The sequence below is a fragment of the Lasioglossum baleicum genome, chromosome 15 (genome assembly GCF_051020765.1).
Source record: "Lasioglossum baleicum chromosome 15, iyLasBale1, whole genome shotgun sequence".
NCBI classification, from domain to species: Eukaryota; Metazoa; Arthropoda; class Insecta; order Hymenoptera; family Halictidae; genus Lasioglossum; species Lasioglossum baleicum.
Window position 1 is genome coordinate 7482774 of NC_134943.1, and position 18588 is coordinate 7501361.

Below are 18588 nucleotides of genomic sequence, written 5' to 3' on the forward strand. Positions count from 1 at the left end.
CTCCCATCGGTAACTGTTACGAGTAGACTGCGGATTTTATGCATTTATAACAAAAATGGGCATGTAAAATTCAAAGCAGAGGACGTGCTTAAAATATTTAAGGACATCAATGTATTAGTTACAGTTTAATAGTATAATTAAAAGAAGAAGACAATTTTTATTTGGCTCCTGTGTCCTGCGATCAATGTGAACATTTTGTATTTTGCAAAAAGATCCGCAGTCTAGTTATGAGCGATCGAAATAAATTCCTCTCATCGACAACTGTTATGAGCGACCGAAATAAACTGCTCCCATCGATAACTGTTATCAGCGATCGAAATAAACTCTCATTGATAACTGTCATAAGTGATCGAAATGAATTTCTCTCAACGATAACATTTACCAACAAGAGAACAAATTTTCGGTTACTTATAATCCTTATTTGTAATCAATACGATTTCAGTCGATGAAATACTTGTTATTCCACACATGACTATTTTTTCTTTTTGGTTATAACAGTAAGGGTCCCTGCTATTTTCGGAAAAAGATTGAAGTGTGAAGGATTGTTGCACAGAGGTCGTTGTTCGAGGGGAGTTCTGTATCTTCTTGGAGAGCAGACCGCATTGAAGAAAACCGGGGGAAGGGCACAGATGCTCTCTTTCGTCCGTTTTGAGCGCGGGGGCGAGAGTATGGTGGTTGAAAAGATCGATGGGAGAACGGCGACCGGCAAACCCATGGGCAGGTATCCGACCGACAAAACCATCCGTCTGCTCCGAAAGCGAAAGGGGACGTAAGTGACTGACGATGGAACGATTCGGAATCGCCGGGTAAAAACGTTTTCCGATCGACAAGCGCGTCTGCTACCGATACCTTCGCGCTAATTATTGTTCTCTTGCCGGGAAGTCGGCCCGAATGCTACCGGTAATCGATCTTCTTCCCGTGCTTCTCCCCTCCCATGTCCCCGCCCCACCCCGCCGGGGGTAGCTTGTTCGAGAATGAATTCATCCGATCTCCGAGAGAAACTTCGCTTTTGCACGATTTAATAAAAGCGGCCAGAACTTTTGTGGGAAAAAGATCTCCGAGGCGGAAAACGTTTCTGAAAGATTAAATGCCTCGCGCAGGAATGGCCGATGCCTCCGAGAATCAATGCCAGAGTAATCCTAGCCGCGGTGTTCTTTGCCGTGCTTTTTCGACCCAGTTCTCTTTCTCAAAAGCTCTTTCTCTTGACCCAATTATGCTTTCATTCCCTTCGAATCCGTATCGCCGTCGCGTGCCATCTTTTAATCTAACCGGCTCCGAAGGTGTCTTTTGTGGTTGAACATCGCTGTTATAACGATTGCAGTTCCTAATTGCTACTGTCTTCATTCTTGTGAATTATTTTACAAGGATTGGAGTGGGAGGAAAAAGTCGTTTTCTAGTAGACTGCGGATTCTACGCACTTGGGGCAAAAATAGATTGATATCATTTTGTATAATAAAAATATTACGAGAATTTGAGTGTATATTAATACATTCTTTAGAGAAATAAATTCCTATTTGGTTTCTACGTTTGCAATTAATGCAAACGATTTTTATTTTTCATAAAGATCCGCAGTACCTAGTTTTAAGGATATTTACATGGACAATAAAACAGTAAACTTTCATTTCAGCATTTAATCAGGCCACGCACAGTTATACCAGCCGCAGTGCGAATCGCATAAGTTTATGAACAGCATAATCAACCAATAACATAACAGTAATATTGATACTAATTGAACAGACGCTCGCCAATAAAACGATCAGTATTCACGACCAGTTCCGCGCAGAATGGAGACAGTGTAATTTAATTACGCATATTGAAACGGTCTGTTTGATCGAACACGTTCCCCTTGTTTTTTCGAAAATCCGTCGGAGTAGCTGTTTCGTAAGCGAACATCCTAACTATCGATGTTATCATTTTTATACGGTCACGACTACGCGGTTCACGACTACACGGTCGTGACTACTCGGAAGTTTTCATAGCTGCCAGCTATACCGGTTTCCTAGATCACCGTTCGCCGGTGAGAGTTATATTACCAATTCGAGCCGGGAAAATAAATAACACCGCTGCCACCAGCTTTAGTGATTGCCCGTATCAGATTTTTTTATGCCTCTGTCGGCGATAGTGCGAAACACGCCCAAGCGCGAATGAAATAATGAATCACGAAACGGGAATCATGCTCCGACTATTTCGTAAATATCACGGTACGATGAGAGAATTTCTGCAAATCGTTTTTCGGCGTTCGTTGTTTTCGAACACGGTTCTCCGATTAAAAATTCACGCTTAGAAAAATTCGTTTGTTGCGCGCTCGTTCCATCTGACCGAATTCGGTTCTTTTGACATGCCGAAAAACAGAAAGAATATTAGTCGAGTCAATAGAATTCACTGAACTTTTCCTGGGAAATGAATCATGACAAATTTTCAATATTTGTCGAAATAGTTGAATCCTAAAAGACTCGAAGAACCGATGTAATGGTTACATCCATTCGTTCAGAAATTGAACATTTTATTAGCCCTTCGACGACAGAGAAATTTTTAACTGAATTCTTTCAGATCAACGTTAATCTCCTCGCTGAACTTAATACGAACAGTTACTAATTTCCACAGGCAGCTAAAATTAGTATTTAAAATTAATTTAGTTGGAGCTACCGAGATATTAGAGACCCGGAGAACATTATTAGTTAATGTTATGATAATCTCGAGACGGAATGCTTAATTCGTCAGCGATGATAATTAAGTGACTCGTAGTTTCATAATGGGAGCATTGATAATAATAACGTGTTAATGAACGGATAAATATTGTCGGCGGGTCCCGGCGGGCTGATCCGCCGGTATATTTATCGTTCTAATTAGATATTCCGGTGCGTCTTCGCTGGAATATACGACAATTACGGGCCGTTCCCCAGCGCTAATCTAATCGCGCGAGCAAAGTCCATTTAGACCGCCAAGTATCCCTTTAAAGGGATCAGCAGAGGCCCGGGTATTACGGCCGGGGTTCTGGAAAACGTCTAATCTCGACGCGTCCGCCGGCTTCCACGTTTACACTCGTCTCATTCGAGCGAAGTAACGTTTCGCTCGTCACACGTTCCCCGGTATCCTACTTCCACCAGAATGCCCTGCACAACCTCGTAGAACCTCGTAGGACCTCGTAGACACTTAAACTACCACGCGGGTCTTATCTTCGTTCATTTTCCTGCGCCTCGTAATAAAAAACGTGGTAAGAACGTCTCAGACCGAACTATTTTCGTCGTTAAAACAATCATTCCGACAGAGGTCCTCCGGGCCATGGAATGACTGCTGGAAAAAGGATTTCGTGCATTTGAGACTAAATTATATTCGAAATAGTAGAGACGTTACAAAAAGTCAAAATCACGGCTGCTCTTTACTTTACCGGACTCAAAATTTGTGCTTTTCTCCTATTAATTATGATGTATTTGGTATTTAATCCAGTAGATTTGTACCCGGGGCGGCTGCAGATCGAAGTTTCGATCCCGTAGGATCAATGGCTGAGGAGTTATGCTTGCTTAAAGTTGAGCAATGTGCAGTGGTTTTTGACAGGTAAAGGCGCCGCCATATTGGTTTGTAGTGCCGACCGCGAGCCGCTTCCCGAGCAGAACCGCTAGATAGCAGCACGGGCACGCGTTAATGCTGATAATATAGAGCGGGTATTGCGATTGTTGTTTGAATTTTGGACGTCATAAATATTTTTCCACGGTATCTTTTCTCCAACATTTCATGAGATATTTTCTCTATGTTAAAGTTATTACTGTGTACCCGTGCTGCCATCTAGCGGTTCTGCTCGGTAAACTTACCTGTCAAAAACACTGCACATTGCTCAACTTTCAGCAAGCACAACTCCGGAATCATTGATCCTGCAGGATCGAAACATCGATCTGCAGCCGCCCCGGGTACAAATCTACTGAATTAAATACCAAATACGTCATAATTTATAGGAGAAAGGCACAAATTTTGAGTCCGGTAAAGTAAAGTTTATCCAAAATCACTGTTGGAATACCTTCAAATTACCAAAAATTGCTAAAAAAAGTGGAATCACCACCAAAAATCATTTTCAAAAAATTGTCGGTATTTAAACTGTCGTACCTTCATGAAAAATAACCGCACGTTTTTTTTCATACAACTGAAGACATATTTCGCCTGAACAATACATCAACTTTGAGCGGCTGCGAAAACATTGATTTTTGTTTCCCCTCTAAGTGATACCGTTTTTGAACGATCCTTTGAAAGATTCAAACACCAAATACAATTTCTCCGCAAACACATCCCACTTATTCGACCGTCGAACAATAGCTTCCCCCTGTTCCCTCCGCACGCGCTCGCCATTTCCCGCCGATGAAACATTCCGGAGCATTTATCCGACGAAAGGCTTTCCCAGCGAAACATTTTAACGTCGCTACCTCTAGCCGGATTTCATCGGTGTGCGCTTTCTTCTATGATTTTATTGAAACGCGATGTCTTACTCCGACGTTCCAGACTTCGTTCGGTTTTCGGGACTTGAGATGCTGTCTAGACGAACTGATGCACCTTGAAGTGCGTTCGGGATGCACGCAAAGATGTTTACTTAAAATCACAAAAGAAATGTGTGAAACAATGTAATCCTATGAACAACTAGGTGATGAGTCCGACTGATGTACGGTTTTTTACTGTTACAGGTGCGACGGGACTGAAAGACTTGACAATCAACGTGCCAGGAATGGTACGATCGGGTGACACAGTGACACTGTCCTGCCATTATGACCTCGAGGGGTCGTCGCTGTACACGATACAATGGTTCCTCGAAGAGAACGAATTCTACCGATACGTTCCCGATCGGGAAACACCGTACAACGTTTACGACGTGGGCGGCATACACGTGAACGTGAGTATATCCCGCCAAATTGGCCAATAACAGATTTTACGAGCTACCTCGTTCTCTTAGCCCTCGGCTCGGCAATTCCACCACACCACACCGTACCGTACCGCGCGCGGGCCAGACACATTGTAACATTTCGACGCTCCGATTTAGGGAGTTTACGATCGTGAAAGTGACTCGATGGGTGACGCCAAGTGCGAGCCACCTTCCGCTGCCGTTTCCTCTGGAAAGTTAATATTTCGTTGCTGGGGAAACCTGATACAATACACATCCAGTGTAGCGAACTCGATCATGCAGTAAAATTCTGATGGGATATATAATATTTATTTCCGAGATTTTGTTGCCTTTGTGAAAGGAAATGGGAACAAGGCAGATTGTTTCGACAGATATTTAAAAAGTTAATATACAAATGGTAAGGTGGAGTGGGGTAAGTCCGCCCTAGTTTTTGTCAAAGTTGGACTTTAAACTGGTGTATTTTCAGTCTGGTATGTACAAACTTAACGTTATTTGTATCAAACTCTTGCCACAGTTATTACTGATGAATTAATATTATGTAGGATTCTAATTTTGCTTGAAAAATTATCATTTTGATAGGATATTGTACAAAGTGTCAACTACTACGCACTTGCCCCGAAAATGCGGCAAGTCCGTCTCTGAGAGTTAAAAATGCTTTCAAACCTTGTTTCAAGTGCTACGGTGTAAGAAAAGAATGATTAACAAGCCTGCTACAAAATGCTTTTTGTTGCATTAAATATATTGTTTAGTTTTATAGTTACCCATACAGTACGCACTTACCCCACCGTGATAGTGCGCACTTGCCCCGTGTAGTAATATTTACGGGGTAAGTGCATCTTAGTGTTTTTCACAATAAATTTTAAAAAATACAGTAAAAACGGATTGTTTAATGTAAACCTACATCAATATTTGTTGTACTTACCTAAAATAACAACAAAGAATGTATTAATAACTTGTAAACTATTGCACGTTCAGGGTAACCTCAAAGTTGTACGTGTACCTCGCACATTTAAGCGAGGAAAACACCTTTATTCTTGGGCCACATCTATGTCGAATAGTTCATACTAACTTACACTAAATTAATAAATACAAGCTAGAGAAATTTCGTTCATATTATAATAAAAATAACCAATTAACGGACTTGCCCCGTAGACGGACTTACCCCACTCCACCTTACTAGATTTTAAAGAATTTAAAATTTGCAAACAATTCTTCTTGAAGGAGTCACGTCAAACAATAAAATCTACAGTATATTTTCTTTTGCTATTTGAAAGAAATTGTGCCGCCACTCGCCTTATCAGCCTTCCTTTCGAAACAGCCAGCGCGGCTGATAAATGGTCGTCTCTCCGTCCTTGTATCTTGCCGGCAAAGAAAATCGCAGGTTTTTGCCGCGGGTGGAACATGAACGCCGATCTAGCTGGGAATAATGTTTTCGCTCTCTCTCTCTCTCCCGTCTGCAGCAGGTCTTATCACAGGCGAGGTATATACGAGTAGACCAATCATAGAATGCGTTTTTCTGTTTCTCGTTCGGGGGGCTCTAGAGGTTGGAATTGATATTGTGCACAGAGCATTGACGCAAAGTATGTAAAACTATTGCAATATACTTGTTATGAAGAGGATGTCCACCGATCACGGCGAATCATCAGTGGATTTTCTCCCGACGAATTTTTTCGGAAAATTTCAGCCGACGCGTCGTCCCGCCGATCATGATATCGTAATAACGTTCCGGGGCCTGGACACGTCCCCGGGTCGAGTCGAGAAAGCGCGGGCGTGGGCGGTCGTTGCAATTTCCAGTGAATTTCCCGGCGAACGGCCGTAACAACGGCGTAAATGCAATGTAATCCGGTATTTCGCGACGCTCATGAATTTTTCGGCGAATTTATGAGTTCAATCGCGACGCCGCGACAGCATGAAACATGGATCGCGCCGTGCGCGAGCTCGCGCGCGCGTTTCCCTTCTTTTCCACCCCGGCGAAAACGATGTTATCGGTTTCGGGGCTGCGTCCGTTAATTTTTCAACCCCCATCCCCGTAGAAATCGCGCGGAGAAAAATGTTCCGTTCGATCGCGCGAATTTCGCCTGATTATAATTCAGTTTTCGCCCCCGCCCTCTTTTTCTCTGTCTCTCTCTCTCTCTCTCTCTCTCTCTCTCTCTCTCTCTCTCTCTCTCTGTCTCTCTTTCGAGGCGTCGAATCTTCCCAGGAACAGACGGCCGTGTTTCACGAGCGACCGGCCACCGAATCTAACGAACGAGCCGCGCACTTAATGAGATTTGCGCCATAAACTTTTATTGAAGTGCTCATTAAGAGAGCGGAAGTTTAATTGCGTGCATTAATTGAGGAATCGGGCGCAACAAGCCGCGTTTTCGGCCACCTTCCCTACCCTCGCGAGCAAGAAGACACTGTTCCCAGTAATTAACAACGTTTCGCATTAACGAGCAACCGTGTCGCCGCTCTCTACAGCCTCACCGTATGAAACTTTCACGAGATTTCGTTAATATTTCATCGGTCCGGCGCGGTGGCCGGAGCGCTGCTCGTGATTAGCGAGTTTGAAAGACGGGCATGATTGCGAAATTCTGCCAAAGTGTAAATAAAGTCGGTTGCTGTTTTTTTTAGAACGAACTTGAAGCTGAAAGTCGCGGATCTTAAGCGGAGATTTAGTATTCATTATGTATTGAAAAGTTCAAGAAAGTCGTGGACGTTGCCGGATTATAATTTAATAAATACTTCACTTTATACACTCAATTTTTGGTCGAAGAATGACTTGATTTAATATACAGTGATTGCCAGATTTGTTCACAAGAAGTTGAGTTTACTTGTGAAAACTGTACGAAACCTATCCATTGTTAAAGTGATTATACCGTAAGTAGGCAAGGGTTAAATCAAGGTTAAAAAGTCACCCTAAAAAGAGATGGAAGAACCATACCAACCCCACAAATTTGTAACGAAGTCTAACATTTTAAATTCTCACCATGGATGCACAAAGTTCCCAGACGTGTACACAGTCACTTCGAGGGCAAGTTAGAGGACACAGACTGTATCTGGAGGATGTACAGCGTAGCGCTTGATGAGAATCTTCGACGCTCGTCACGAAGACCGAAACTTTTTGCAACAAACTCCTCACCGTCCCTCTGTCCCACCGCTGGTTCGTCGTCCTTGGGGACGAGAACTCTTCCGCAACGTAAGTGCGAAGGTAAAACGTGTCCGTGGGACCGGCCGAAAGAAATCGATAGGGCTGATTTATGGCGTGTGCTACGACCGCGACACGACCCCTTGGAATTCCGTTCGAGTGGATTTGAACCTGGGTCAAGCGAGCCCCGTGTTTTACCCGCATCGATCCCCCTACCCCTGGTTCCCCAACCCCCACAATCCCCACTGTGCTCTAGTAGCCGAGAGTTACCCTATCATTCCCCTGCCACTTTTCTTTCCATCCGCGCTTCTCTTTAAATATTTACCGTGCGAACGAGCGACCGCGATTTTCGAAGTCGTCGGGGGACTGATTTATCCCGGCCGATCTTTCTCACGTGTTTTGTACCGATTTACTACCCTGTCGACGATCCCTGAGACGCTGAACGATAAGAGACTTTTTCATTCGACTTACTTCGAATATCTCAGGTACTTTGCCATTCTTTGTTCTGAGAGATCACTGGCGATTGTGAAATGGTATCGAGCACGATTTTTACCGATTCATTTACTTAATACAGTGTTCCCGCGATTGATGTTACTTTCGGGTATGCGGACGATGTGACTTTTCGGTCGATCGATCGCGCTACAAAGAAATAAAGGTATTAGGGTGTTTAAATTGGACTTTTATGATAGTTGATGTATTATTCTCAGGTATGGAATAGCATTAGTACAATACAACAATTTCCCGCTTAGCACCGTTGTTTACCCAGGATCGTCGTTTACACTTGGAAAAGTTATCCAAGAAATCTATGTCGCGGGAACACTGTACTTTCCGTTAACACTGTATTCTCTGTTTTCTTCACCGTTGTCCTCGATCTTTGAGCTTCATAGGCAACTATATTAATTTGAAAAGAAAACGTACATCTATTTTTAAGGTGTCGTAAAGAAGCTTCAATGTTCAAATATTTGTTTCATTCGTCCAAAGTTTTTGGAGAGCTCAGAATATTTTTTACGATTTGGGTCACCGACCCCAGAGAAGTTTCTGCTAAATCACACGGCCGTCATTGCGAAAGGGGCTACGTTCCGCTGTAATTTCTCGGCGAGAGTAGAGGTCCGAATCAGTGGTAGAAAAATGGGTAAGACGAGACCGTAGATGGAACAACGGTGGGGGAACAGTTGGATGTCCTTTCCGGCGTCTTTCGTTCGCATCAGGACGGATTTCACGAACGACTATCCCCGGCCAAGGGGGACGCGAAACGTAATAATAAGAAAGCTTAGCTCGCGCAGCTCTTGGGAAATTTTCAAGGAGCGCCGTTCCCGAGGATGGCGACTACTTATTTACGGTGCTGATCAAACCACGGAGTCACTCGGTGGCTGACGACACCCTTCTCTCTTTTTCTCCGCACCCTCGACTTTTCACGTTTTCTTGATTTTATACGCGCCAGCCGAGTGTCCGGAATTATTATGCCACGATAAAAACACGGAAATAATACCGTGATCGAGCGGCGAGAATGAAAATTGGAATGAATAGTAATCCTCGGCTAAGAGACAATATCACTGTTGTTCTCAGACTGCTGGGAAACTAAAGAGTCGACCATAATTAAATGAAATTAATCCTTGCGACGTCCACGCTGGTTCTTGGACACCGATTTTATGAAAAAGATTTGGCGAGGAGCAGAGTAAGAATTTTTGTGATCCGATTTAATTCTCAAAATATAAATGTAAAAGTTTTCGTTATTCATCCGAAGAATCAACTAAAGTACATACATTTCCATAGCGGCAATGTGTTGAATAAGATTCAAAAAAATTTCATTAAAATTTCTAATTTTTGATAAAATAAAGTGCGACAAAACTATAAGACAATGTATATTTTAGGTAAGAAAAGGTGGGTGGAAGTTAATGAAGAAAAATTTTTTCTATTTCTTAGTAATGTGTTGCGCCACCTTTATTTTTTGTAGTTTCAATTAATCGTCGTGGTATCGATTTATATAACGTTTTTATTTGATCTTGTCTTAATTTGGCCCATTGTTCTTCGATACGAGCTTCCAACTCTTCCATCGACAAAAACTGTTTCCCATTTCCATACACGGCACGTGCTAAAATTCCCCAGATGTTTTCCATTCTTATATTTGAATCTGGAGACCTGACAGGTCATGGTAAAATTTGTATATTACGGTGTCCAAAATATCTTTTTACACGTTTCGCTGTATGCACAGCGGCATTATCACGTTGAAAAATATCATTTCCACGTACAATAGTGCTGGCATGTAGCGTTAATTGTTCTTCTAATATTTCTTTATATTTAATTGCATTTACATCGGTTCTCCCGTGGTACCCTAATGCGGCCCATACCATGATGCCGCCTCCGCCCATTTTCCTCCTTGACAAATGCAATTCCTCCTTCCGCAAATCATAAAAATAATATGAAGGACTATCCGATCCATATAAATTGAAACCTTTCCATCTGAAAAAATAACGTTTCTCCACTTCTTTTTCCACTGCAGATGTCTGTCCGCAAAATCTTCCCTAACTGCTTTGTGTCGATTCGTAAGTGGCGGTTTTGTCTGCAATTTTCGTCTTTTTAAATGTTTGGCTCGTTTAATTATCCGTTGCACATTACGAATATTGGCGTGAACGCCAGCTTCCGCTGCAATTTGCCGTGCTGTCAAGTTAGAATTCGACGCTACCCTCAGAATGGCTCGTGGTTGTCACTCGGTTGTCGCTTTTGGACGTCCACCAGGATGTTTTTTCCATAATTCTCTCTACTTTTTAAATAATTGAGCACGCACATCGACTTCGCTCAATCACATTGTAGTTATATATAGTTGTAGTTATAATCGACATTGTAGTTATATTATGTAAGAACAAAATTACAGATGTTTCATTTTAAGTACACAATTACTTCTAACACTGTGACTGCGATTAGAGTATAAGATCGGCTGACGGAAAGCTACTGTATCATTGTTTTGTCGCGACGAAAATGGCATGTTTACATACATTTCCCAAGTTCTTGGAATTGTAGCCTTCGATATTTCGTAGAATATACTTTTAATAACACTATGAATGAAGGAAGACAAAACTCAAGACTTACATAGAATTTTCATCGAATTTCGCACATTTCTTATGGTTTTGTCGCGGAGTGTACATCTACCTGCACACGTCCTCTTTGGATCTCGGCTCTAACAAACACCTGAAGGCTCAAAGAGACCACCAACCAAAGGCTTTCACAGAAAATTCTGAATTAAATGGTTATCATTGTTCCGATTCGAAATTGACGTGTCGAAGTGGCGAACGGATGAATTGACCAACGAGGGACAATCGCGGCAACTTCTCGGCGTTTCCTCGGGGTTCTATTTCTGCAGGGGTTTCCGCAGTTTTCGCGACCGCCGAGTCATTCGTAGCGCGCCTTGACACTTTCGTTTAATCCACTTTGCCGAGGAAAAGTGTCGTTGTTTCGACGTCGACAGTAGTTGTTCGACGAACAAGTCCCGGTCCACAGCTCCCTTCCCTTCCTCCGACGTCCTCGTCACGGCGTCCTTTGTCCGTGAGCTCAAAGGAACTTTGTTAACGTCCTCGCGGAAAATATACTCGAGGGAGTTGTGCACCCGCGTCGGCTTCGAGGCGGAACTATTGGTAATCACCAGTCAGAAGGACCGTGACACAGTATACGAAGGAACGTGAGACAACCGTAATGAAGATCAGGCGACGGAAGTTCAATTCGAACGCTCGGATAATCGATTCCTGCGAAATGGATTCCCCCTAACACATTTGCCAGCTTAACCGCGTGCATGTCTGCTGCCAAAGCCTTCTTAATTGCATACTAACCGTTAAGGGGCTATTCGATAATATAACACTAATTGACTGCGGAGATTTATCCAAAATAAAAGTCGTCAGAACTAATTAATACCAGAGTAAGACTAGAGTGCTTCCGCAGACAATAAATAAGTAAATACATTAGAGGAGCGATCTCCTAGGTGGGCGATCTCGTTAAAGTCTCAAGGCGCAGAGATATTATTCTTTTGCAAACTAAATTATGATAGCAGTCAGTGCTCGGCGACCCACGGCGGTCGTTCGGAATCAGTCCGGATGACATACCGGCCGGCAACGATAAAAATTCAAGGCGGTCGGTTTAAAATGAAGATTTTAAGAGCCCCATGGTTTCAAATATAAAGCCGGTGCGGGGAAGGAGGAGGAGGGGGACGACGTGAAAAGTTAGCCATAAATCCCGGGCGAAGATTCAAATTCCGCGGCCACGTCGGGCAGAAACTACGGCCAGCGTAAAAGTAACGGCTGATCGTATAATATTTACCAGGAAGAATGTACAATGTACAAGGGGCAGATAGCCGAACAACCGGGGACATTCCCCTGACCGTTCGGCTATAAGGCAACCATAGCTCGGGCGGAATTATGTCGGTCCAATACGGTGATAACGGGCACGGAGAACCGAGGGCGAGCCGAACGTCTTGACGTAACCACCGCCGATAATCCCGTCTTTTTATCGCTACTTAGGTGTATCCCCTTTTATTGGTCATTACACGTTATCACAACGCTGAACCTGAACAAACTGTGGCGCACGCGATGCAACCATCTATGATCCCGACGTCATGGCAACGACGCGACGTTCTTGCCAGCCAGTTCCCCCTTCCGTCTTCCCATGGGAACTCGCTGTGTCAAAGTTTCTTTGTTTATTAAAATCCGGCAGCGAGGAACTTTTTCACTCTGTGGGCTTTACGACCACGGCTAATGAGCTTCTCGGGGAAAATGGTTCGTTGCACTTCGGGAATAATTTGGATACTGTTGTCTAGAGGCTGTGGGAGTCTCTGAAAATGTTTATTTGGTGGAGGAATTGTATTCTGAAGAATGATCTGAACGTATATTAAATTTTGCACACGTCTATGAAATATTCTATGATCAAACGAGTACAATGCAAGAAATATATTTTATAATGTCCCAAGTAGAGTGTGTAAGGCCAGACAAATTAAATATCCAAGTACTGAAACTAAAAGGAACGAATAAAATTTTCCAGGTACATAACATCCTTTAGTAAATTGAATAAGGTTTGACGACTCCGTAACGTACATACGGGCACGTTTATGGTCGGCACAGTTTCTCCCGATCACTTATCGAGGAATCCCGGAGAAATCGATCTCCCCCGTTAGAGAACGGTCGGTGGGATTTTTATTTCGACGATCGCCCGTTAACCGTGGGAAACAAGAAAACTACCACGGTTTCGGGGAACGAGGGTTCGATTGGGGGCAAGCAGAGGGTAGAGCAGGGGGCGGGGCAACACCCCCGGGTCGGTTGAAACACTGGCGAACATTCTATCGGGAGTGTGAGATACTTTTACTACGGGCGATCGAACCAGTCGAAATCTGATAGCGGCGGACTGCGAGGAAGTTTCTCCACGTCTACGTGATATCCTTCTCCGCGAACTTGATTCCGAACGGTTATATAGGATGGATGCGCCCGTAAAGTGTATTCTCGCAGAGACCCCTCGACCTATCGACTCGCTTTCCCGATTCGATTAATTCCCTCCCCTTGAATTCGCAATTTTATTCTTCTCCACGGCGTGGATTGTCTTCAGAATTTTTAATAACAGCCTCACAAGCATTTCGTTATTACATTGCATTTTTGGGATTCTTCTCTCCAGTGCCCTGAATATCCTAATCGATTTATCCTTTTACATATTTCGCCGCTAATAGCTCTCGAGCTTTCAGCCTTAAACCAATTTTATTCTTGAATTTTTAACACATGTATGTTTCAAATGCTTCGAACGCTAGAAATGTCTCTTCTATTTCTAGTATCATTGTTTCTCAACCCTTCAATTCAGTTAAACACCCGAACCAAGTTTACTGCTTGCCACTAGGTTAGAATTTCCAGCATTCACAAGATAGATAGTTTCAATTCCGTAGCTTGTCTAAATGGTAGAAATATTGTTGTATCTCTCGGTAGGAATATATCTCAAGCGAGCAGCGTTGTTTAAACTCCCGAATCAATTTTTCTGATTTATATTCCACGGGAATTGTTGACATCCGCAAGACCGATGCGGCTGATTTATCGGTTTGTTTAAAAGCCAGGTATTTTCGCTACTTTCGGCGGAGTCCCCCAGTTCCAGAGAGCAGCGGCTGGAAATTACTTTGTATTCCAGGCGCCCATCGACCTTTCATCGAACCCTCTCCACGTCTAAATCTCGATCGGACTGTAGCCCTTTCCCGGGGGCTGCAATCATTTACATGCAACGCGGCGAATCCCTCCGCCTGCTTTACAAACTACACCGGATGCGGAGACAAGTCCTTTTCACCGTTTCCTTCGGCCGCGATGCGGAGGAGGGGACGACTGATCCGAAGAAATATCGAACCCTTTCGTAAAAGCTGAAATGTGTCTGCCGGGAAACCCAAATGAGATCTTCGTATCCTCCAGACGTTATTTGTACTCTACGTTTCGTACCTGGGAAATTCCCTCTTTGATCGAACGCTTTGAATACGTCTCTCTAAACAGACTTTCCTTCATCATTATGTATCCCTGTATCAATATCCTTTTTAAACTGATAAGAATCTTCCGTCTGTATTGAATTTTTTAAAGTCAGCTCCGCGAATGAACGAAAATGAAGACCTCTGCAATATTATGTGTTCCACAATTCTCTATTTGGTAGGCATGTTACACATTGCATCATACTTCGAAGTGTGCAATTTTATGCACACCATTTTATTAGGTGTGCAAATAAGTCCCTTCCCCGTTTTTTCTACGATCATAACTTCTGACTGAATTCGAATTACTTCACGATTTTGGTGTCATCCGGAAGAGCGTTCTTTTAATTTTAAGAAGAGTCATGATGAGCGCTCTAAGAATCCTATGCAACAGTTTCAAGCAATATAGCGTGCGACAAGCATCATTTGCGTCACTGCTTACTCTTTGCATTCCAGCTTAGGGAATCAGCTGTTGAAGCTACTGAAATAGTTTTTACGGCACAGGGAGAGATCGCTGTATCTTACAGAACATGCAAAAAGTGGTACCAAAGATTTAAAGCCGGAAATTTTTATTTGGCAGATGACGATCGTTCAGGTGCGCCGAGAAAGTTTGATGACGGTCAGTTAGAGGAATTGCTCAACGAAAATCCGACCCAGACGCAGGAAGAATTGGCGGAAAGATTGGGAGTCACCAGACGAGATTTTATTACATTTTATGTTCGTAAAATGTAATAAAATCATCAATTTGGAAAAAGAGCAGAAGGAACTTATTTGCACACCTAATATATACATGCTCGCACCACACACACACACATTAAAGAAGATCGACACCAAAGGAGTGTCAATAAATATTGGCACTCGATAAATTAATTTTCTGAATAATTTTGTATCATTTGCAGGTCTCCAAGTCGAACACGCACGATGTAACGCTGGTGAACGTGTCCAGGAAACTGACAGGGACGTACAAGTGCGAGGTGTCGGCCGGAAGTCCCTCGTACCACACTGAAATCATGAGGGCGAAAATGGAGGTCGTCGGTGAGTAGGAGTGCGGTAACACACAGGCTAGCCCCGGAGAATTAAAAAGTTTCGCCGGGAGAGTAGACAAATTCCTCATCCTCGATTCGCGGCCGTGCCGATGCGATCCGATGCGATGCGGTGCACGTGCCAGGCTACGTGCGCCCCATTTTCATGTCAGATTTACGGATCGCCCGGAAGAAATGCGACTGGGACGCCGATTCTCCCGGAAGAACGCTCCCAGATAGAAATTCGAACGTCATTCATGAACCTACATTGCCATTCCACCTCTCCCCGTTTATTAATTTCACCGAGTGTCAACGACAATTTGTTTTCCTCCTTATTCTTACGTTGCAATTCCCATGGATCAAGTTTATCGGCAGCAGAGGATTTATAAACTTTGAGCTAATTTGTCGAAGTATTCTATCAGGTTTTATTTCGATGCTAAACAAATTTTTACCTTGTTGCACTTTTTAGTTGTTTTTTATTCGTCGGTCAACAGCAGCTCGGAAAAGTTTACGTAGACAGAACAAGTTTATTAAGGATTTTCTTCATTGTTTATTTGGCAGCTGAGCTCACAAGAGTTTATTATCGAGGAGAAGGAATTATTTCCCTCGTTATCCGTCGTTGATCTTTCAATGGCCAATAAACTGTCTACGAGGAGTTACGAATCTGGAGGAAGTTGTTCAACCTATTTCTTTATTATTTATTTTGTAATCGAGCTCAGGAGAATTTATTGTCGATCATTTCCTAATAAAAAGAGAAATTGTGCTCGTCGTTATCCTTCGTTGATCCTTGTATCGCCAATAAACTGTCTACAAGGATCTATAAACCAAGAGCATGCCCTTCAACACGTTTCTTTTTCATTTATCTCGCAATTGAGCGAATTTATTGTCGATAATTTTCTAACCGAAGAAGGAACATTTTAATGTTCAGAATAAATAATCTGTAAACCTGAAGCAGATGTTTAACGCACTATCTCATGATCTAGTCCATAATTTATCTTGCTCTGTTATCAATAATATTTCAGTTGGTGAAAAAATTATATATTTACTGGGAGCGTATATTTATGATTGCAGTTCACCATTCATACACGCGGAATGGTATTTTCCTCGATTTAATACGAAACATGGGAACATTCTGTATTAATTTAATTCATTTTAATACCCGTGCCCTGTTGCGAATAATTGAAGCAGTTGCATCTTTAACGACTTGTGTTCGGCAGAACGTTAATTAAATTAATCTCTTTCAATATCTTCCGCTAAGGATTGACATTTAGTTTCGATTTGCCAAAAAGTCTGTCACCATTCATCACAAAGGATTAAATTACTTTAAAATTTATAGCTCGGCCGTTCGCGTGGAATATATTATTCAGGAGCTGGTTTATACCCGATGGAAATCTGATAAAATGTTTCGAAGCTGTCGAAAGCTGTGAAATAAAATACCGTGCAGTTCCGAGGAATTGACAGCCAAGCGTTTATTTAACTTTGTGACCATTGAGAGAGAGAGAAAATACGAAAATGGTAACCACCGAATCGAGTGTTCCCTAAACAATATCGAGGATGAGGAATTGTATCCTATTTATGTACATAGAAAGTAAAAAAAACGTCTCTATACATATACGTCAATGTCAAAACGAGATTTTTACTATTCTCTTCGCAATTTTGACCACACGGACAATTGGAATTTTTTAAAAAAAGTTATACAGTAAAATCGCGTTTACTGTACACGATCGACTGCGCGATCACTGTCCAGTGCCTACCCACTCCACTGTCATGTTGTCCTTCTCTACGTTCAGCTTTCTTTTGAACTCTCGGCGCGGTAGACGCTGTCATAAAAAATAATGTCGATATGCTATCACTGTCCGTGCAGAACACAGGTTATTGGACAGTAAATGCGACTTCACTGTATACAACCCCTGGCAGAATGTTTCCGATCGGAGGCATTGATACGGATTTTAGAGAAAACATTCACAATTTAGAAGTATAAAATATTACTTTATGAAGTTAAAATTGATGGGAAATGAAGATGCTTTCTGAAGAATGAAAAACAACAAAATAACATAAGCTTCTATAAGCTGCCAGTGACGCGATGCGGCGCGGCGAACGGCCGTACTAATGGCGAGCGCCACTGGCGGCAACTCATGTCGGGCGCAGATATTTTGCTTTTTGATTCGAAAAATTTAAAGAGTGATTTCTCAAGATAAAAGTCTGCTCTATCGCGTGATACAGTTAGATTTTACGCCGGACCCTTATCTTTTAAGATAAACTGAAAAATATCCTCAACAATTGAGGTAAAAGTGGTGTCTTTCCACCTTTGACGATTGTTTAAACATGTTTAAACATTCATAACGTATTAATATTGGATATCAATGTATTCGGGAAAGTGTCTACAGATTCTTTTGCTGCAAAGAACAATCCAATATCTTTTATAATAACATCACAATATTTGTTTAAAGTTGAAAATATATTCTTTTTCAAAATCAAGTTTCTCAAAAATTGTGCGTCTGGGGGAAAAATTAAGGGCAGATTCAGAATCGGCGCAAAAAACTCTATAGGAATCATCCAACAGTAATTGAGTAATTGTTGAACAAATTAGGTGATAAGCAGTGGTAATCGAATCGGAAACTTTCTTCCAGCTGATCTATTAATCGGGAACATTTTTCCGTGTAAAATTTTGTTTATTTTCTCGTTTCTTTGTTATAATAAATGGAAGCTCATGTTATTTTGTTGTTTTTCATTCTTCAATAAGCCCCTTTTCATTTCCCATAAAGTAATATTTTATACTTCTAAATTGTAAATGTTTTCTTTAAAATCCGTATCAATGCCTCCGATCGGAAACATTCTGCCGGGGGTTTTACAATATCATTTAGTAAAAATATTGAGATTTTTCTAACACGTTAAAAACGCACGAGGCGTTTGAACTGATTTTAAAGAAGTTGTTCCTTCTTAAATTGTGTAAAAAAATTGTTTTTCTGAGGTGTAGCGTATTCGATGAGCTCGTTTCGAAAGAATGGTCGGATATAAAGGAGACTGGTAGTACAGGTGTTTCTGGGGTCGCAACCTATGTCAACCCCCAGGTTCTCGATTGTGCTGGCTGGCA

General features: G+C 42.3%; 1 protein-coding gene across 1 annotated transcript in view; it reads left to right on the forward strand.

The window, feature by feature from the left end:
• Positions 1–18588, forward strand: part of LOC143216655 (uncharacterized) — a 165688-nt gene that overhangs the window by 103844 nt on the left and 43256 nt on the right. The window contains exons 2-3 of the mRNA XM_076439926.1: positions 4668–4873; positions 15372–15507. Of these exons, the coding sequence (XP_076296041.1) occupies positions 4668–4873; positions 15372–15507 (342 nt within the window). The remainder of the gene's footprint in view (positions 1–4667; positions 4874–15371; positions 15508–18588) is intronic.